General features: G+C 37.4%; 1 protein-coding gene across 2 annotated transcripts in view; it reads left to right on the top strand.

Moving 5' to 3' along the window:
* The window catches only part of LOC115220765 (b(0,+)-type amino acid transporter 1-like), a 143288-nt gene that overhangs the window by 20946 nt on the left and 99842 nt on the right, over window positions 1–22500 (top strand). The window contains exons 4-8 of one of the 2 annotated variants that reach the window (XM_029790905.2): window positions 1–155; window positions 4473–4598; window positions 8513–8612; window positions 11229–11273; window positions 20741–20864. The exon at window positions 1–155 is cut by the window's left edge and continues 88 nt beyond it. The exons of the other annotated variant lie outside the window; for it this stretch is intronic. Coding sequence (XP_029646765.1) covers window positions 1–155; window positions 4473–4598; window positions 8513–8612; window positions 11229–11273; window positions 20741–20864 — 550 coding nt within the window. The remainder of the gene's footprint in view (window positions 156–4472; window positions 4599–8512; window positions 8613–11228; window positions 11274–20740; window positions 20865–22500) is intronic. 2 annotated transcript variants of the gene reach the window in all.

The following is a 22500-nucleotide window of genomic DNA, read 5'->3' as shown; positions in this document are numbered from 1 at the left end:
GGCATTCTTGTGCAGTTGGTGTACGGCTTTAATCATCAGACCGTCAGCAATCGCTGTGAGCAGCCTGGTTTTTGCTGAATATGTAGCTTCTCCCATCTTCGATTCATGTGGACCACCAGTTGTCTTTGTGAAATGTTTGGCTGCAGCAGCAATCAGTAAGTTCATTGACGCATGATAACAGGCTTGCACGCATACATACATACACACAAGTGTATGTATGTATGTATGTATGTATGTATGTATATATATATATGTAAATGTAATATGTGACAATTATTCGGTAGCCATGATAAAACTCTGAGTTTCGGATGTCGGGGCAGAAACCCATGCCGCCATCTCTTCAATTATCCGGCCATAGGAAAGAATGCTATGAAAATGACTGTTAAACAAAGAGAAATTACTATGTGATTGACCGTTATTAAGACGTCATTCTAATAGCTTTTTTGTCTTAATATTGGTCAATTACACAGTAATATCCCCTTGTTTAACGGTCATTTTCATAGCATTCTTTCCGATGACTAGATGACTGAAGAGATGGCGGCATGGGTATCTGCCCCAACATCCGAAACTCAGAGTTTCATCATGGCTATTGAATAATTGTCACATATTACATTTACAAATAAATTCCTCTATTTACATAATATCAATGCCTCTTCCATTCTTTTGTTGTCTTACCATTTCTATCAATATAATATATATATATATAACGGGAAGGTTTACAAAAATAAACAAAAGACGAAGGCAGGTGGGGTACAAACAAACTAATGTAATAGTATAGCGCTCAGGAATAGAAATAGAAAATGTCTTTTATGTTTCGAGCCTATGCTCTTCGACAGAAAGATACACAGAAAAGAAACAAGGAGAGAAAAGAAATGCGTGTAGGAGCTAACGATCCAAAATGGCGTTCTGATTTCAGGCAGAAGTCAGAGATCAGACGTTAGACGCTAGAGGGATAGTAGGCGAGATAACAGGGTCAAGTGACCTCACCCCAACATGAAGGTGCGTGTGTGTATAATAGAGTATGTATGTGCGTGTGAAAGAGGGCTGGTGGTCTGGACGTGTGTATGTATGATGTGATGTGTAATGTCGTATGGTGTAGTGTAGTGTGGTGTGATGTTGTGGAGAAGTGGGGGCGAGAGTGGAGAAAGCCCATGTGGGGTGTGGGTTCGGCTGGGGGTTGGGGTAGAGTGGGATTTGTGGGGAGAGTGAGAGGGGGAGAGAAGAGAGGGGGAGAGAAGAGAGAGGGAGAGAAGAGAGGGGGAGGGAAGAGAGAGGAGGGGAGTGGAGAAAGGAGATGAGGGATAGAGGGGAGGAGGAGGAGAAGGGAGAGGAGAAGGAAAGAGAAGAGGAGAAGGAAGGGGATGGAAAAGGAGGGGAGAGGGAGAGGAGGAGGAGTGGAGGGAGGGAGGGAGGAAGGGAGGGGAGAGAAGGGAAGTGAGGGAGCAGAGAGAAAGAGAGAAGGGGAAGAGGGAAGAAGAAAGAAGAAAGAAGAGGGAAGAAGAGGGAAAGAGAGTAGGGGTGAAAAGATGAAGGACTGAAGAGAAGTAGGAGTCAGGGGAGGTTAGATGAAAAAGGGGGGTTAGATGAAAAGGGGGGAGAGTTGAGACCAAATGGCGTAAAAGAGCGAAGAGAGAAGATTAATCCCTGTTCACGGCGCAAGCGGGAATCCGGATGGCCTCTGTGCAAGGACAATCCGAACAGAAACAGGTGTTGCAAGGAGTGACCGGTGGAGTGGAAATGGCATGAGACCGGGGTGTCATTGGCAAGGCGGATGTCTCGGAGGTATTCCGCGAACCGGTCAACCAAGCGGCGTCCCGTTTGTCCGATGTACAGGGAACGGCAGAAATAGCAGGAGATGCAATAGATAATATTGCTGGAGGTACAGGTGAAGGAGTTGATGATGCTATAGGGTCGATGATGGGTGCCAGTTAGGAGGGTGGTGTTGGAGAGGTAAGGGCAAGTGCGGCAACGTGGGCGGGAGTAGGGGAACGAACCAGGTTGGGAGGTAGGGTCAGGGAAGAAGCTGTGGACCGAGAGGTCTCGTAGGTTATGGGCTCGTTTGAAGAAGGAGAGGGGTAGGTTAGGGAAGAGGTGTAAAGTGGACAGGTCGAACTGGAGATGCCGTAAAGCTCGAAGAATGGTGCGTTGGAGAGATAGAGTGGTTGGGCGGTAAGTGAGGGTAAAAGGGAGGCGGGAGACTGCAGGGCGGGTTCGGGAGGAGAGAGCAGATGCACGGTCTACGGAACGTGCTCTGGCAAGGGCGGTGTGGATAGTGGTGAGGGGGTATCCACGTAGAATGAAGTGGCGAGCCATGCGTTGAGACTGAGTCTCAAAGTCATGGTCGTCACTGCAGAGCCTACGTAGACGGAGGAATTGGGAATAGGGGATGGAAAGCTTGGTGTGTTTGAGGTGGGAGGAAGAGAAGTTTAGGTATGAGTGTGAGTCTGTGTGTTTGTTGTGAATGGAGGTGGTAAGAGTGGAGTGATGAATGCTGACCGAAATGTCAAGGAAGGAGACAGAGGTGTTGGAGATAGTAGAGATGAAGTGGAGGGGAGGATGGAAGGATTGAACGAAAGAGAGGAAGGAATCTAGATGTTCACGGGAGAGTGAGGTGGCACCGATAATGTCGTCAATGTAACGACCGTATAGTTCAGGAGTGGGACCAGTGAAACTAGAGAATATCTGTGTATGTGTAAGTGAAAGTATGTTTGTGCTTAAGCACACATATACACGACGGTATGTATATGTATCAATTCAAACTTGTGTATGTATACTGGTCTCTATAGATGCCAATAACATCGTTACACTGCTTATTTCGTTTTTTTCCCCACCCCTCCTTCGTTTCTTTTTTCTCTCTCTCCCTTTCTTTCGTTCCCCCTCCTTGCCCAGTATATGAGAATTGCTACATAGATGAATTTTAGCTTGCGTGCGAGACGGTTTGCGTGAATATATGTACACATGCTTTTACGTGTATATTTAGATTCATATTCATACGTCTGTATATGTATGTATGGCGTTTACGCGCATCCTTTTGTGTATGTTGATATATATATGTAGATTTTAATATAAATATGTATGGCAGTATTTATAACAGGTTTAATTTCTATGCATTAATTTGCACTGTCTTCATTAACGTCAATGGTTTTTCCTCGGATTTTATAATTTTTATAATTTTTATATATAATTTTTATAAGTTTTTTTATATATATATACATATATTTTTGACCTTTTTGTTTATCGCTCGAAGATTGACCGTTTTTTCTAAAGGGCCAATCAAACAAGTCCATTTCTTTTTAAAGGTGTAGCGTTTGTAAGAGTATAGATTGAATTGATATATCAGTTCCATTCTAGCAAAAACTGTCTGATGAACGGCAACGAGAAACACAGAGTAACAGATTTTGTTGAATTTTCTGCTGCTTAAAATAAAGCATATTACTCTACCACTGGTATTTGAGTACTCTTTTTTCCACCTTGTTTCACATTTATGTGTTTACTCCGGTATATATATATATATATATAAAATTAATTAAGAGTAGAAATTGATATTTATCAATTAAAACCAGTGGTCTAGCATATTAAAAAAGAATCCGAAGATTAAAATATTTATATATACCAATTAAGGACTGAACACGAAAAGTGGACAGTCAACATGCTAGATATAGACGTCAAATCGCCATTCTCCACAAAAGATTATGTTCTCAAATCAAACTCAGCACAAAACCAAAGCAATAAACAAGTGACAATATACGAAATAAAATAATTATCCATGTACTGATCAGTTTCGGCTATTATTATCCGAAACGATAACTGTAGCATTCATCAGCATGGCCCGCTATAAATGCAAGTGAGTATGTATGTATGTATGTATGTATGTATGTATGTATGTATGTATGTATGTATGTATGTATGTATGTATGTATGTATGTGTGTGTGTGTGTGTGTATGTGTTTGTCCACCCAACATTGCTTGACAACCGATGCTGGTGTGTTTATGTCCCCGTAAACTAGCGGTTCGGCAAAGGAGACCAACAGAATACATACTAGGCTTACAAAGAATAAGTCCTGGGTTTAATTTGCTTGACGAAAGGTGGTACTCCAGCATGGCCACAGTCAAATGACTGAAACAAGTAAAAGAGTACATTAAAAACATTTTTATTTGTTTTATTGTTGAAATTACTTAAAAATTTTTTTCATATCTTTTACTTCAAAAAATTTTTTTATCAGTTTCAAATTGTTTTCAATTTTTCAAAAAAATTATTTTATATACTTATCTAGACATTTTTTTAGCAGTTATTCAATTTTGATTATAATTTCATTCCCCAATCTACTACCATTGCCATTACCATCACCAGTATCCCCCACCTCCCCCTCCACCAGTTCAGCTACCACTGCCACCATCACTACCACTAGTCCCATTGTTGTCAATCTCCATTGCTATCAATAAAATGCTTTCTTTGTTTTGTTTATGTCCAGTTCTGATCACAGCAATCAACTGTTATAGCACTGATTTCGCAGCAAGCATTCAGGTGGCTTTTACAGTAGCCAAAATCACAGCCCTCATCATCATCATCATTGGTGGTTTTGTAATGATGGGAAAAGGTAATTATAAGCAAAATTTTGTCTTTTTTTGTTTTCATTTTTATTGTATGCATGTATGCTTCAGCATGACTGCAGTCACATAGCTTAAATACATAAGAGAAATATATATATATATATATATATATATATATATATATATATATATATATTACGGAGATGTACTCGCATAGCAAGTAATTTGATCTGTGATCGTGTGCTGAAACGAAAACAATTGCAGCGTGGAAGGTGTTTGTAAGCCATTTAAGAAACACACAAAAGCCGTTCGATTCACTTCAACATTTAAGTTTAATTTGTCAAAATATTTCGTCGCTAAAATCCGCGACCTGTTCACTGACAAAAATCCGTGCTGCATCTGATTTTTGTCAGTGAACAGGTCGCGGATTTTAGCGACGAAAATATTTTGACAAATTAAACTTAAATGTTGAAGTGAATCGAACGGCTTTTGTGTGTTTCTTAAATGGCTTACAAACACCTTCCACGCTGCAATTGTATATATATATATTATATATTATATATATATATAATATATATATATATATATATACACTTATACAGGAGTGACTGTGTGGTGAGAAATTTGCTTGCTTCTGGGTTCGGTCCCACTGCATGGTACCTTCGGCAAGTGTTTTCTACTCTAGCCTTGGACCAACCAAGGCTTAGTAAATAGATTTCATTGACAGAAACTGAAAGAAGCCCGTTGTATGTGTTTGTATATATATATGTATATATATATATATATATATGTATATATATATATATGTGTGTGTGTGTGTGTGTGTGTGTATACATATGTATGTATGTCTGTATCTATGTGTCTGTGTTTGTCCCTCCACAATCGCTTGACACCGATGTTGGTGTGTTTATTTCCTCATAGTAGTTTGGCAAAGGAGACCAACAGAATACATACTAGGCTTACAAAGAATAAGTCTTGGGGTCAATTTGTTTGACAAATGGCAGTGCTCCAGAGTGGCTGCAGTCAAATGACTGAAACAAGCAAAAGAATATATAATAATAATATGAGGGAATATTATTCCAAACTTACAGGGAAAATTTAAATTTAGAAACACTAAATCAAATTTCACAAAATATAATATATATATATATTTTTATATATATATATATATATATAATATATATATATATATATATATATATATATATATATATATATATATATATAAATTAGAAAAAACACCTTTTATCAATTCAACAATGAAAAAATTAAATAATACCATTTAGAAAAAATTACGTCTTATAGAAAAATTAAATATAAGATAAAACATATACCAATGATTAAGTAATGTGAAAAATAATAAATAAAACGTATATATTTGGTAAAATAACTACACGTGTTTCGTGGCTATATTTAAGAAATGATAACACTAAAATCAATTCAATATATAGCCACTCTTCAGGTTAAAGATAAAAACAATATAATAATTAATTAAATAAAATAATAAATATACGTATATAATCTTGTAAAATACGAAATATCTTAACAAATATATTCTTGTGTAAATAAAAAAATAGACTAAAGAGGTATAAATATTTATTATATCTATAAAAATATAATTTTAACATATATAACAAAAGAATAATAAACTATAATATATCATTACTTGAAAATAATATACAATTAATTAAATTATTTAAAACAAATAAATATATATATAAAGTACAAAATATGCATTAAGTGAAAACTAAAATACTATAATTTAATCTATATTCATTAAATTAAATTATTAATTAATTAATTAATTTATTTAATAAACATCTAAATTAAATCTTATTCTAATTAAGTAATGTATACAAAAAAAATTCATTTTAAGTAATAAGCGCAGGAGTGGCTGTGTGGTAAGTAGCTTGCTAACCAACCACATGGTTCCGGGTTCAGTCCCACCGCGTCGCATCTTAGGCAAGTGTCTTCTGCTATAGTCCCGGGCCGACCAATGCCTTACGAGTGGATTTGGTAGACGGAAACTGAAAGAAGCCTGTCGTATATATGTATATATTTGTATGTGTTTGTGTGTCTGTGTTTGTCTCCCTAGCTTTGCTTCACAACCGATGCTGGTGTGTTTACGTCCCCATCACTTAGCGGTTCGGCGAAAGAGACCGATAGAATTTGAATAATATTTTGTGTGCATCAGAAGGCTCATTAGGACATTGGACAAAATACCTTGTGGTACTTAGTCACACCTGCTTGATGGGTTCACTATCTGATGAAGTTAACCCATCTCTGATCTCGAGAAAATAAGCAGAACCAGCTAGCTGAATTTTCATAGACAGAAATGGCATGAAAACTTGTCTGTCTGTCTGTCTCTCTCTCTCTCTCTTCCCCTCTCTCTCTCACTCTCTCTCTCTCTCTCTCTCACTCACACAGTTAAACACATGTTTTTTCTCTATGCTGGCATTGGTTGGGTAGGTCTTCTTGAGCACATTTGCTGCATTTCTTTATCTCCTTTGTTAGAAACTTGGTAACATCTTGCTTGCCCAAATACAGTCGGTTGAAAACTGCATTCTGGATACCAGTAGGCTTCAGGGGTTCTTCAAGAGTCAATGCACACCTTATCAGAGCTTCCCTGTCATATATAGTATCTTCTCAAGTGGGAAAAAAATTTAGCATTTATTTAATACAATTGAGAGGCAAATGTATTCCCTCTTATTTATGCTTGTGTTTCCCTTTCTCTTTTTTTATCCCAACTTTTAAGTGAATTCTCTTATTTATGCTTTATTTTTATCATATTTTTTAAATCCTATCTTTTAAGTGAAATATACTAAATTTCTTCCTCATGAAATATCCTTGTAAAAGAAGGGAACATCTTATGTGAGAGTATGTCTTACATGCCAAATGGGGGACTCTCCCATCGAAGACGATGTATAAGTGTTCAGCTTTTACCGAATAACTTGCACAAATGATTTGTTGATCCCTTTCGTTACCGTATTTATTTTGAGATGCTCTGTGTTTCTTTCAATTATTCTAAATATTAAAAAAATTTAGCAAAATAACTTAGTTATGATTAAGCTAATGTTAGGAACATAGATTGTGACTTGATGGAAGATTTTGATTAAAAACTTATAAAAACAAGACATTTGTACTACAGAGCCAGAACCGGTTTCAGCTGATTTGGTAACGAAAGGGGTATAGTGATCAAATGTATGAGCTGTGCATTAGCTCTCTCTTTCCATCAATTCGACACATGCACTGTGTACCACACATCAGGTGGCAAAATGATCGCAGAGCAATGTGAGATAGTGTTTTGTTCAAGAACACATTGCATCATCCAGTCTAGGAATTGAAACCATGATTTTGCGATCATGAGTGCATCACTCTAACCACTAGGTCATGTGCTGTCATTATATGCCAAATACCTCTTTTTACTCTTTTACTCTTTTACTCGTTTCAGTCATCTGACTGTAGCCATGCTGGAGTGCCACCTTTAGTTGAGCAAATCAACCCCAGGACTTATTCTTTGTAAGCCTAGTACTTATTCTATCGGTATCTTTTGCTGAACCACTAAGTTACAGGGACGTAAACACACCAGCATCGGTTGTCAGGTGATGTTGGTGGGGGACAAACACAGACACACAAACATATACGCGCACATACATACATATATATATATATATATATATATATATATATATATAATATATATATATATATATATAATATATATATATATATATACATATATATATATATATATATAATATATATATATATATATATACATATGCGACGGCCTTCTTTCAGTTTCCGTCTACCAACTCCATTCACAAGGCTTTGGTTGGCCCGAGGTTCTAGTAGAAGACACTTGCCCAAGGTGCCACACAGTGGGACTGAACCAGAAGACACTTGCCCAAGGTACCACTCAGTGGGACTAATAATTTTTTTTTATCATTATATCCTTTAGGTGAATTCTATGACCTCCCAGAGGGTTTCACAGGTTCTGAGACTTCAGGATCAGTTATTGCTTTGGCATTTTATGATGGATTATGGGCTTTTGAGGGATGGTGAGTAATTTTGTCCTAATTTCATTCATTATTATGTTTATGTGTGTTTTTTGTGTTTATGTTTTATGTTTGTTCTCTCCCTGTCGTTGCTTGGCAACCAGTATTGTTTTGTTTACATCCTTGTAACTTAGCAGTTTGGCAAACAAGAGCAATAGAATAAGTACCAGACTAAAAAAACAAAAGAAAGTAAGTTCCCGGGGTCCTTTCGTTTGACTGTACCCTTCGGGGTGGCAGCCTCTCAGTATGGTTGCAGTCCAATCACTGAAACAAGTTAATAGGAAAAGATGAAGATGATGTGCCATCAGACAAACATCATCATCATCATCATTGTCGTCACTACTATCATCATCATCATCATCATCTTCATCATAACTGCCATCATCAGTATGCTAACATTTCTTATTTCTTTACTACCCACAAGGGGCTAAATACAGATGGAACAAACAAGGACAGACAAGCGGATTAAGTCGATTACATTGACCCCAGTGCGTAACTGGTACTTAATTTATCGACCCCGAAAGGATGAAAGGCAAAGTCTACTTCGGCAGAATTTGAACTCAGAATGTAACAGCAGACGAAATACCGCAAACATTTCGCCCGGCATGCTAATGTTTCTGCTAGCTTCCCACCTTAATATTGATAATGATACTAATACTTATCATTGTTATTGTTGCTGTTGTTATTATTATTATTATTATTATTATTATTATTATTATTATTATTATTATTATTATTATTATCATTACTATTATTATTATTATTAATATGGCAGCAAGCTGCCAGAATCATTAGCAGACCCAGTGCTTAGCAGCATTTTGTTTGTCCTTCGGTTCTGAGTGCAAATTCCACTGCAGCTGACTTTGCCTTTCATCCTTTCGGGGTCGTTAAATTAATTACCAGTTGTGTACTGGGGTCGATCTAATCGACTGACCCCCCCCCCCAATTTCAGGCCTTGTGCCTTAGTAGAAAGGATTATCATTGCTATCATTATTACTATCATTATGTAATGAGATGGCAGAATCTTTAGCATGCTAGACAAAATGCTTTGCAGTATTTCGCCTGTCGTTCCATTCTGAGTTAAAATTCTGCCGAGGTCAACTTTGCTTTTCTCCTCTCGGAGTCAATAAAATAAATACCAGTGAAACACTGGAGTCAATGTAATTAATAGTCCCCTCGCCTAGTAGAAAAGATTATTATTATTGACCTAGTGGTTAGGGTGCTGTACTTATGATCATTTGTGCAGGTCATTCAGTAAAAGCTGAACACTCATAACTTATCTTCAATGGGAGAGTCCATCATCATTATTATCATTGCTATTGTTATTATCATTATTATTATCATTATTGAGTGAGAGAGCAGTACATGCCATCAAATTGACACTGGGGTAAAATGTACAAAGCCTAGTATACCCATCATGACTACCCGTCTGATAAGGGTACACTAGGCACATGCATCACAACCATATGTGCGCAACATAGTGATCTCATATCAAGATAAATAATGCATGACCTTGCAGGTAGGGCCCAGTTAGACTTTTCTTTTGGTTGAGTAGACCATCCCATTCAAAAGGTCCCTGAATAACGATTGTTTAAAGATGTTGAACAAACCACCCATGTTTCCAAAGGTGAATTATCCAAAACTCTAAGAATTCCTCTCAACACATGGCTATGATGCTCCCCCACTATTTCTGCTCGTGATCAGAGATGCACATATCATCAGCCACTAAGGGACATGGTCAACTGGTTAAGGTCAAAAAGCTGACAAGCAAATCTGTGGTATTGGGCAGAATATTTGCTGTAGCTCATCTTTTATACAAAGACAAAACAATGTACATGATAACACTTCCAATCAGTTAAGATCAGTAGTCATGGGAGCCACAGCCTGGTACTGAATCAGGGCATGCATTATTATTATTATTATTATTATTATATTATTATTATTATTATTATTATTATTATTATTATTATTATTATTATTATTAGATTGGAGTTTGTTGCTCAGGTGGTCTACATCATTTCCATTTCTCTCTCCCTCTCTCTCTCTTTATCTTTTTGTGTTTTGCCTAGCCTTCCTACTCCTTCAAGACAAGAGGCTCTGAAGTGATTCTTACTATGCCACATGTTTCAACCAGGCATTTGGCCCTGTATTGTCAATCTTAAGCCCTTTTGTACACAGTTCTATTATGGAACTGTAGGGTTATGAGTGCTTGGAAGCCCATTTTAATACCTCCTAACCACATGCAGCCTCTTATTAGGGCTGCTTTCACTATTAACCCATACTGTGATACAAAAGTGATGACTAGCCACAGATTTGCCTCGTTTCTGATATCTTTTATTGTCACTCTTGTATTTCTTTGCTCCCATGTATTGGGGGTACAAATGTACAGCCAGATGTGTGTCCCAAACTTTCAGCCCGTGTTTTGGATGATTCTTTAATTTCAAAAGTATAATAGGATTTAACCCAAAAGAAAGCAAAGAGAAAAATGTATACTTGAAAGGCACAGGAGCCTCTATAATTAAATAATTTATAAATTAAATAACTTATGTCTGTCTCAAAATTAATTATTAATAACTTCCACTTTTTCTATCTTTTCCTTTTATTTTTTTTCCGAAACAGGAATAACCTCAATTATGCCATAGAGGAACTTAAAAATCCATACAGGTTTGTACAGGTTACAAATTTTCTACTTGAGATTTTCTCTATATGATATGTTCAAGAATTTACCAGTTTCTCTCTTTTGTTAATTTTAATTTAAAATTTTTTCACAGGACACAGAAGCTCTTATTCTTTGTAGAATAAGAGTGTCTGTAAAATAAAATGTACATACACACATCTGTGCATGTATGTATATATGTGTGTGTGCCTATATATATATCCTCATCATCATCATCATCGTTGTTTAACATCCGCTTTCCATTCTAGCATGGGTTGGACAGTTTGACTGTGGGCTGGCAAACCAGGTGGCTGCACCAAGCTCCAGTCTTGATCTGGCAGAGTTTCTACAGCTAGATGCTCTTCCTAACGCCAACCACTCCGAGAGTGTAGTGGGTGCTTTTACGTGCCACTGGCATGGGTGCCAGTCAGGCGGAGCAAAATGCCCCCCCCCCCGTCCAATGGACGGTGCTGAGTTGTCAAACATTTAAAGCAAATTTTCTCAAAACAACTTGTCTGACCGTCCCATAGGCCTCCCCTTTGAGAAACACTGATTTAACCTAAATTTGAGACACCAGCAAAAGAAGAAATAAAGATAGACTTTTTTTTCTATTCCAAGAAAAACGATTTTACAAATGCACGTTCCCACGGCTTTATCGATCGCATTCTCGCCTGGAATCGATTTTTGTAATTTTTTTCAAGACATATACACGCCCTGATACCTCCAGTATCTACGTATCATATGTGTATATATATATATATATATATATATATATACCAGTCCACCTGAGATGACCCCTAGTTTTATGACACAAATGTGGTAATGTTGTCAAATTAAAATCTTCCATTAAAATTTTTCTTAATTTAACCTTTAAACACAAGCTTCATGACAAAATTACTTTAACAGATTTTTCATAATTTTAAAAATTAATTGAAACAAAATTAGTCTATTTCGACAGAAATATAACAAAATGGCTAATGAAAAGATGAGTGGTAGTACCTATAATGAAGGTGCATGGCTCAGTGGTTAGAGCGTTGAGCTTACGATCGCAAGGTTGTGAGTTCGAATCCTGGATCCTGGACCGGGCTGCGTGTTGTGTTCTTGAGCAAGAAACTTTAATTCATGTTGCTCCAGTTCACTCAGCTGTAGAAATGAGTTGCAACATCACAGGTGCCAATCTGTATCGGCACCTTTGCCTTTCCCTTGGATAACACTGGTGGTGTGGAGAGGGGGCGGTATGCATGGGCGACTGCTGGTCTTCCATAAGCAACCTTGCCTGGACTTGTGCCTGGGAGGGCGACTTTCTAGGTGCAATCCCATGGTCTGTGTCGTGACCGAAGGGGGTCTCAGATCAGTACCTATAATCTTTGTAGGATCTCTGAAACTTATGCATGAAGGTAAAGAAGGAGCTTGACTCATGGGTTAGTAATAACTTCTATGTTGTCCCCTGCAAGTAGACCATTTGAAAGTTAGTGACTGTTGTTAGGCCTACCAGTAAAAAGGGCTACCTCCTGTGATATTACTCATGGATTAGGGACCCTGTCAGTTAGACTCTGCTGCAGAGCCTCTTCTACCTGAAGCCTGTAATAAATGGTGGCTCCATACAAGGGAAGATGCAATAACGATAAGTGTATCAAATTATCAAAGTTATCATAAAACTAAAGACCTGGGCCAAATGCCTGCAACTGAGTCAATTCCATTAAAGTCAATACCCTCCATCAGGCATCTGCCATATTCTGAATGTCTTACTTCCCTGGGCATGGACACATTGAAACGCCGACGTCTGGCAGCTGACTTGGCAGACACCCATAAAATTATTAACCATCTTACAAACAATAACTCTGAGCACCTTTTCAAACTCCACCTGTCTAACACCCGTGGACATGTTTACAAAGTCGGAAAACAGCACAGCTCCCATGACTTTCGGAAACATTTTTTCATGCTAAGAGTTGCTGAAGCATAGAACAAACTGCTGGCATCAGTTGTTAGTTGTCGGAGCACTGCATCCTTCAAAACTTCCATGTTTCCTGAGATTCGCCAACACTACACCTGATTTTCTCCCTCCATACACATGCAAGCATGTATCTGACTCACACACTGTTCACTTTCCAGACATTTGTATATTACTGCATATGCTTTATATGCACTTTTGACAAGTTGTGGTGCACCACCTGAGCACTGTATACAATAATTTCATTATTATAAAGATACTCAAGCGTAGTGTTGTGGTGTTAAACTGGACAGCATATCACTCTCTCAATGAAAAAGTGGTCTATTGTCCTGTTTTGCAGCCTTTAAGTACTTTATTTGGACAGCAGTTCTTCATTAATAATATTGTTGTTACATTTTGGTCAATAATGTCTTTTAAGTGAGATATTTATCTGGCTGGATTCAAGTGGATTTACTCCAAGGACAGATTTGTATGGCAATGGGATGAGCACTATCATCTGGATTAAATGAATTTATATATAGGCGCAGGAGTAGCTGTGTGTTAAGTAGCTTGCTTACCAACCACATGGTTCCGGGTTCAGTCCCACTGCGTGGTACCTTGGGAAAGTGTCTTCTACTATAGCCTCAGGCCGACCAAAGCCTTGTGAGTGGATTTGGTAGACGGAAACTAAAAGAAGCCTGTTGTATATATGTATATGTGTATATATACATATATATGTGTGTGTGTGTCTGTGTTTGTCCCCCAAAGTCGTTTGACAACCAATGCTGGTGTGTTTATGTCCCCGTAATTTAGTGGTTTGGCAAAAGAGACCGATAGAATAAGTACTAGGCTTACAAAGAATAAATCCTGGGGTCGATTTGCTCGACTAAAGGCGGTGCTCCAGCATGGCTGCAGTCAAATGACTGAAACAAGTAACGAAGATTGTTATTTAAATACCGATCTTATCAGGTGACCAGCATGGGAATAAAAACCTTCAAAGGTAATAATTATGATTAAAATTATAATTTAGGGTGTCTAAGAGAAACCACCACGTTGGAAATAGCAGCCAAAACTTGACTCTAAAATCACATTAAACGTTCATACAGCACCAGCAGAGAAGACAAACACATATATATGCATACGTGCATATATATGTATGTATGCAACGTGCAGACAGGACTAGCCTGGAGACCCAGCCAGCAAATATGTGTGTTCAGTAAGTGCTTGCGATGAAGAAGAGAGAGAATCTGTTTGTTGGGCCCTTATATCCAGTTTGCCATCACGAGCCTTGTTGTGATCTCGCGCATGGCAAATGGATGCAGGTGAGATCTCGCTCCAGTCTCGGAGAAGGCAATGGCTGTGGGCGAATCTCATCCAATATGATGCTGACTGCTTGTGCCGCTACATATATATATATATATATATATATATATATATATATATATATATATATATATATATATATACCAATTAAGGACTGAGCACGAAAAGTGGACAGTCAACATGCTAGATATAGACGTCAAATCGCCATTCACCACAAAAGATTATGTTCTCAGATCAAACTCAACACAAAACCATAGCAATAAACAAGTGAAAAATATACGAAATAAAATAATTACCCATGTACTAAATTAGTTTCAGCTGTTATTTTCCGCAAGGAAAACTGCAGCCATCATCAGCATGGTCCGTTATAAATGTAATTTGCTGGACTAGATGCAACACGATACCGAAATATCGCGTGCATGGAGTTCAGCCTATTACATTTGAATATATCTTTCAAATGCCTTTACCTTGGCGCGTTGGAACCCGAGAAAACTAGCCTGCAGCTAATAATTAGCAGCAGTTAATTTATCGGTTAGAGAACATATTTATTTATATATTTATATATATATATATATATTATATATTCATTTTATAGAAGGAGCTTCTACAGGACTAGAACTGTTTCATTCAAATGAAATCATCAGGAAGCTTGCTGTCAAAATAAGTTCTGGTATTTATACAATTAGGCAGATTTAATGGGGTGGTTATGGGGGATGTTTTTTGGGTAAGCAGGGCACAAACTGTTCTTAGGGGAGTGGTCAAAAGAATCAGTGATAAAGTAAATAAATGAATAAATAGAATAATTGAATAGAGTTTTAGGTAAGTAGAAGACTATTGCTTTTAGTCAGTTTGTTGTTGTTGTTATTAAGTGGAGGGAAGAAGTAGTAGATAATATACATGAAAGAACATATAAAATAAATATACAACAACACCCAATACATACACATGCGATATCCATACATATACATATACATATACACATGCATATACATAGAGACACACACATACATACATATAAATAAATACCCTAGCACATATATATATATATATATATATACATATATATATATATATACATACACATATATACAAATACACATACACATACATGCAAACACGCAAACACACGCACATATATATCAACACATACATATATACCCACACAAACACACACACATATATATATTTTCTTCTCTCCTCATCTTCCTCCCTTATTTTATTTTTATTTTTATTTTCCTTTTTCTCTATTTGTCTCTCTCCCTACTCCAAACACACAGAGACACACACACACACACACGCACATACACACACACACACTCACACAAAAAAACCACACATGTACACGCAGAGACACAAACCTCCACAGTACAATTATACAAACATACAATGTAGATGAAGTTCTTAGACTCTGAATGGCATCTGAGCTTCTTCAAGATCATAAAAGGTATAATTTATGACCTACCTACCAGTCAACACACATTCAGTGACTTTAGAATAGACAAACGCCAAAAGTTCCTAGAACTCCCCAGGGTTCCAGCAGGCCAAATGGAATCCTTCTACACTCCCCTCTCCCTTCCTTTCTATCTCTTTACCAATGGATATAAACTCAAACACTCACACACACACTCACACGCACACTCATTCACATACACATACACACATGTTCTCTCACTCATTTCCTCCTCAGAAAAGGAAAATAAAAATAAAAATAAAATAAGGGAGGAAGATGAGGAGAGAAGAAAATATATATATGGGTGTGTGTATGTGTGGGTATATATGTATGTGTAGATATATATGTGCGTTGTGTTTGCATGTTGCATGTATGTGTATGTGTATTTGTATATATGTGTATGTATATATATATGTATGTATATATATGTATATGTATATATATGTATATATATATGTGCTAGGGTATTTATTTATATGTATGTATGTGTGTGTCTATGTATGCATGTGTATATGTATATGTATATGTAGGATATTCGCATGTGTATGTATGTGGGTTTGTATGTATATTTATTTTATATGTTCTTTCATGTATATTTATCTACTTCTTCCCTCCACTTAATAATAACACAACAAACTGACTAAAAGCAATAGTCTTCTAACTTACCTAAAACTCTATTCAATTATTCTATTTATTCATTTATTTACTTTATCACTGATTCTTTTGACCACTCCCCTAAGAACAACAGTTTGTGCCTGCTTACCAAAAAACGTCCCCCACCACCACCCCATTAAATCTGCCTAAATGTATAAATACCAGAATTATTTTGACAGCAAGCTTCCTGATGATTTCATTTGAATGAAACAGTTCTAGTCCTGTAGAAGCTCCTTCTATAAAATAATTTAATTTACTCTGCTATGTATTGAGTACCTTATTTACTGTGGTTAACCCCGACTCAACCTGGACCTACTATATATATATAAATATATATATAACAAAGTTGAGTTGTGGGGTATCGCACGAGTGGAATTATATACGAAAGAAGGTTTGAAAATGCAATTAAAAGATGTTTATTTACTTTACCGGTTTCACTCTTTGGAAAAAGATTGTCAAAAGGAACATGTGGAAGTTTGGTTGCGTTAATTATTGGTTGTTGCAAATTGCTACATTACATATATTATATACAGTCTTTGGTAACAGGGACATGTTAAGGACATAAAAAGTACAACGGTATGTTGAGAATATAAAGAGGTTTAACAAGCTCATTGAAAAAATGGGCAGAAAAGATTTAAACAAATATATTATAATCTCAGGGTAATTTCCAGGAGGAATTATTAAAAAAAGTTCAGTACAGAATATTATGAATTCAAAAAGATTTACATAATGTAGTAGTGAGGTAGTTACTGACCTGCCCGTTTTAGCAGAAATGTGGAATTGAAAAGGATGTAACCGTTTTTTTCTTTTTTTGGCTCTCCTTCAAGCATCAATGATTTTGGGGTTAGGGTGAGGTGAATATGTGTGTCTCTGTGTGTAGTGTGTGTGCATACATATACATGTGGTGTGAATAGATGTGTCTGTGTGTCTGTAGTATTTGGTCAGATGGTGTCTGTTTGCCAACCGCGTGTGTGGTTGTCATGGTGTTGTGTGTGTGTGTGTGTGTGTGCATGCGTGTGTACGCATGTATGTGCGTGGATGGCATTTGACATGGTGCTGCGTGTGTATATATGTGCCTGTATGGAGGTGTGAGTGTGTGTGTCCCTGTGTGTGTGCACATACACGTATACAAGTGTCTGTGTGTGTGTGGGGGCTGTTTTTGATTGGTTCCAGGGTGGTATAAATAGATGTGTGTTGTTTAAAGAATTTTTTGGGGTAGGATGGTGTGTGTATATGCGTGCCCGCCCGTGCACGCGCATGTTCGTGCGCGTCTACGCGTGTGTGCGGGCCATACACACACACTACATATACATATATACACACACACACACACATCATACACATACATACCACACACACACACACATCTCACCCCCCACACACACATACACCACACACACCACAACACACCAACACAACACACATACATACAGAACACACACACACACACAACACAACGCCATACATATAATACACACCACACACAACACACAAATATACATATATTTATATATAATATACGCACATATAACACACACACACAACACACACACACAACACACACACACACACATAACACACACACACACATAACACACACACACACAACAGGATGTCCTTTTGAAATACTTGAAATATTTGAAGTTGTTTTCTTTCTCAGACCAGACAACACAATCAAATCCATTTGTAAGTTGAAGGACAATGTAAATGATACACACACACACACTTCTTAACTGTAAATTTAATTTGTATTTGATTGCATTACAAAAGGCATGTGATTTTTTTTTACTTTTTAAGTGTCCTAGGTTAATGCAATTCTGAGCTTGACATAAACCTGCTTATTACTGGAAGCTGATAGATTATGTCTCAAATATATATACAAAGTATGGGGCTTTAGTTCACAGGTAATCTAAACGATTAGGTATGCTAGGTAAGTGCTGTAATGGATTACTAGGGCTCCAAGGTTATAGCTGAGAGGGTAGTTAGGGAGCCATTGCAGATTTCCGATGCAGTGGATATATAATTGTTAAACAGGACAGGAAACATTAAAGCAAGACAACATCTCAAGACGTATACAATATTATTATTCGTTTCATTTATTCATTTACTTGTTTCAGTCATTTGACTGCGGCCATGCTGGAGCACCACCTTTAGTTGAGGAAATCGACCCCAGGACTTATTCTTTGTAAGCCTAGTACTTATTCTATCGGTCTCTTTTACCAAACCGCTAAGTTACGGGGACGTAAACACATCATCATCGGTTGTCAAGCGATGTTGGGGGAGGGGGCAAACACAACACACAAACATACACATATATACGACGGGCTTCTTTCAGTTTCCATCTACCAAATCCTCTCATACGGCTTTGGTCGGCCTGAGGCTATAGCAGACGACACTTGCCCAAGGTACTATGCAGTGGGACTGAACCCGGAAACATGTGGTTCATAAGCAAGCTATTTACCACACAGCTACTCCTACGCCTATTATAGGAACAAATTCAAAATCTTACAGCTCTTTCATGGATATATGCAGGATTGCACCTAAGAACTTACACTCATGGATCTGCATGGGATTGCACGTACAGACTCATGCTCAGGCTTCTATAAATTCGGGAAGTTGAACTATGAACTTTTATGCTTCTTTTTTCTTTTTTCTTTCCATCTTGTTATTCTTTTACCCCTTTCTCTATATTGTCATCTATATATAATATATATACCATTCTCATTTTCCCTATTTGTCTCTGATGACAGAATATTCCATATTCAGGGATGTCTCAGAAACAGCTGTAAGATTTTGAATTTCTTCCTATAATAATATTGTATATGACTTGAGATGTTTGCCTTGCCTTTATGTTAGCTGTCCTGTTTAACAATTATATACTCTTTTACTTGTTTCAGTCATTTATAATATATATATATATATATACTTACAAAGGTATGCTGAAAATTTCTTGGCTTTAAGGGTATCGCAAAAGGCCTGGCTGGAAGCCCAACTTCCTGAGTTCCTTTACAAGGTTGGAAAAACTGAAGGACTGCTGCAATAAGTGTTTGAATCTGAGATGAGAGTGTGTTGAATAAAATCATAATTAACTGATACTCCTTTATTTTAAATAATAATGATAATGAAATTATTGTATACAGTGCTCAGGTGCACCACAACTTGTCAAAAGTGTGTATAAAGCATATTCAGTTATGTATGAATGTCTGGAAAGCGAACAGTGTATGAGTCAGACACATGCTTGCGTGTGTATGGAGGAGAAAAAATCAGGTGTAGTGTTGGCGAATCTCAGGAAGCATGGAAGTTTTGAAGGATGCAGTGCTCCAACAACTAACAACTGATGCCGGCAGTTTGTTCCATACTTCAGCAAATCTTAGTGTGAAAAAATGTTTCCGAAAGTTATGGGAGCTGTGCTGTTTTCTGACTTTGTAAACATGTCCACAGGTGTTAGACAGGTGGAGGTTGAAAAGATGCTCAGAGTTATTGTTTGTAAGATGGTTAGTAATTTTATGGGTGTGTGCCAAGTCATCAGCCAGACGTTGGTGTTTCAATGTATCCATGCCCAGGGAAGTAAGGCGTTCAAAATATGGCAAATGCCTAATGGATGGTATTCTCTTGGTTGCACGTTGCTGAATGGTTTCCAGACGATTCATATCCTGGGCAAGATAGGGGTTCCAGACCGGTGAGGCAAATTCCAGGTGAGGCCGCATCATAGCTATATAAAGCCACAGATAGATAGCCGGAGAGTGGTTCACAAAGGACTTGGTGAGTGATGCCAAGACACCCTCAGCCTTTTTGGTAATTTTAGCAATGTGTTTTGTCCAACGCAAATCGCTGTTGGCAATAATGCCAAGGTCACATTCAAAAGAAGACTTTTTGAGATTAGCGGGAGTAAGTAGACGCTGGGTTTTTCCTCCCAAAATGCATGGTGGTACATTTGTCCACAGCCAGCTTGAGTTGCCAGTCCATGATCCACTGCTGCATAGTGTCCAGGTCTGATTTCAAAGCCAGAAACTTTTCAGCCCCACCCCTTGTGTATACACACACAAGACATTTCCATGCCAAAAACTGTAAGTTATTCCGCCTTTGTAAAATATATGTATTCTGATATTTCGTTATAGAAATTTACCACTGGCAATACTAATTGGGATTCCCCTTGTCACCGTTCTGTATCTTCTGACGAATGTCTCATATCTGGCTGTTATGACAAAACGGGAGCTCTTACGGTCAGCTACAGTTGGTGGGGTACGTTGTTCTTTGCTTTCCTATCAAACTAAATATTGAATGTATTGACATTGAGGATAAATGCATTTACACCATGCATTTCATTTTAAGTTTCTCTGCCTCCAGTCAAAGATGTGTGGCACCTTACATACACACACACACACACACACACTCACATACCAAGCTTATATACTCCTGCTTTATTTTTTCTTTCCTCCATCTGACTTTGTGATAAAGAGTGTAAGCTCAAAATATTAAAGACACTTTACTTTTCTTATCTCTCATTCTGTGCCAAACTAATTATCATTACATTCTGTTTTCACTTTGTCTTGTCATTGTTCTCATCAATAATATTCAACAGTCCTTTGCTCAGTAAACTTGTGGGGACTGAGGAAGCTGGAAGTAAATGAATGGCTTGTGAAAGCTGTACAAACCATGTACAGGGGTATTGACAAGAGGGTGAAAGTTAGCAACAGTGAAAGCACGTGGCATAGTGGTAAGAGTGTTGCATGCATGATTGCCAGATTACAGGTTCAGTTCCTGGAACAGGTGACATGTGTTCTTGAGAAAAACACTTCAAGTTTCTCTAGTGCTATGTGGAGACTCATGTAAAAAAGTATTTCCATATTCTCATATTGACTGGCATGTGAAAGAGCATCTATATTTCCTCTGCATGTCATAAAAGGTGACTAAAAGAGGTTGAGGTAGTATTTGAACACTGGGGTTGTTTAATTGACTAAGAGGGTAGTGAAATCAGTACTTGATCTATTTGAGGGCTTACTAGAAACTGATGAAGAAATTTAAAGACCTGTACCATGTTAAGCCATTGACTAGCAATGAAATGTAGATTGGGGAAGTGGAGACACTCATAATATCAAAATAATTTCGAACATCAAAACACAATGAAAAAATGTAATGCAGTGCTTGGCACCTGATACCCAGATCAGGATGAACAAATTACATAGAACTCTCTTACCTTTGGGGCACTGTTTCACATGGGTTGCCATTTCAGAGCAGTAAATGTTGGTTTTAATGTTGGGCAGTTACCTTTTGGTATTGGTGACATAGCCATTTATTGTACAGTAGTTAAAAACTGTTATCTAGTAACTCAATATGATACAATCTAAATAATAGTCTGCTTGTTTGTTTGACCATTAGACTTTAGTTAGTTAGAGAGGTGGAGTAAAAGTGAGAGGGGACAGGAGAAGAAATGTGAGTAGAGAAGACAGAAGAGAGGAGTATAATAATACACTAAGGCCAAATGCATCACATGGTTAGTTGAAGGGAGAGGTGAAGAGTGAGAGAAAAAGATGAGAGAAAAGTGGGAGAGAGAAGTGGTAATGATGTACTGTAGGGTGGGGAAGGAAAGGTGAAGAGAAAGAGAGAAATGTTATGAAGAGGGGAATTACATGGTTAAAAAGTTTGTTGAAGAAGAGAGGAATAGAAATTTGAAGTTCTTAGCAGAGGGAAGTTTTAAAATCATATAATGTATTATTGGGACAGGAAGTGAAATAATTTGGTAAAATAAAATTAAAAATCATCCTTTCTTTCTTAAATAGCTTCTCTTATCTTTTTTTGTTCTGTGGAATTTCCACAGATCCCAATAGTATAATACATAATATAACATTTGATTGAGGAAAGGCGGTGAGCTGGCAGA

The sequence above is a fragment of the Octopus sinensis genome, linkage group LG17, assembly GCF_006345805.1.
Source record: "Octopus sinensis linkage group LG17, ASM634580v1, whole genome shotgun sequence".
Taxonomy (NCBI): Eukaryota; Metazoa; Mollusca; class Cephalopoda; order Octopoda; family Octopodidae; genus Octopus; species Octopus sinensis.
The sequence above is the reverse complement of the archived record's forward strand: the minus strand, read 5'-3'. Positions and strand labels throughout refer to the sequence as shown.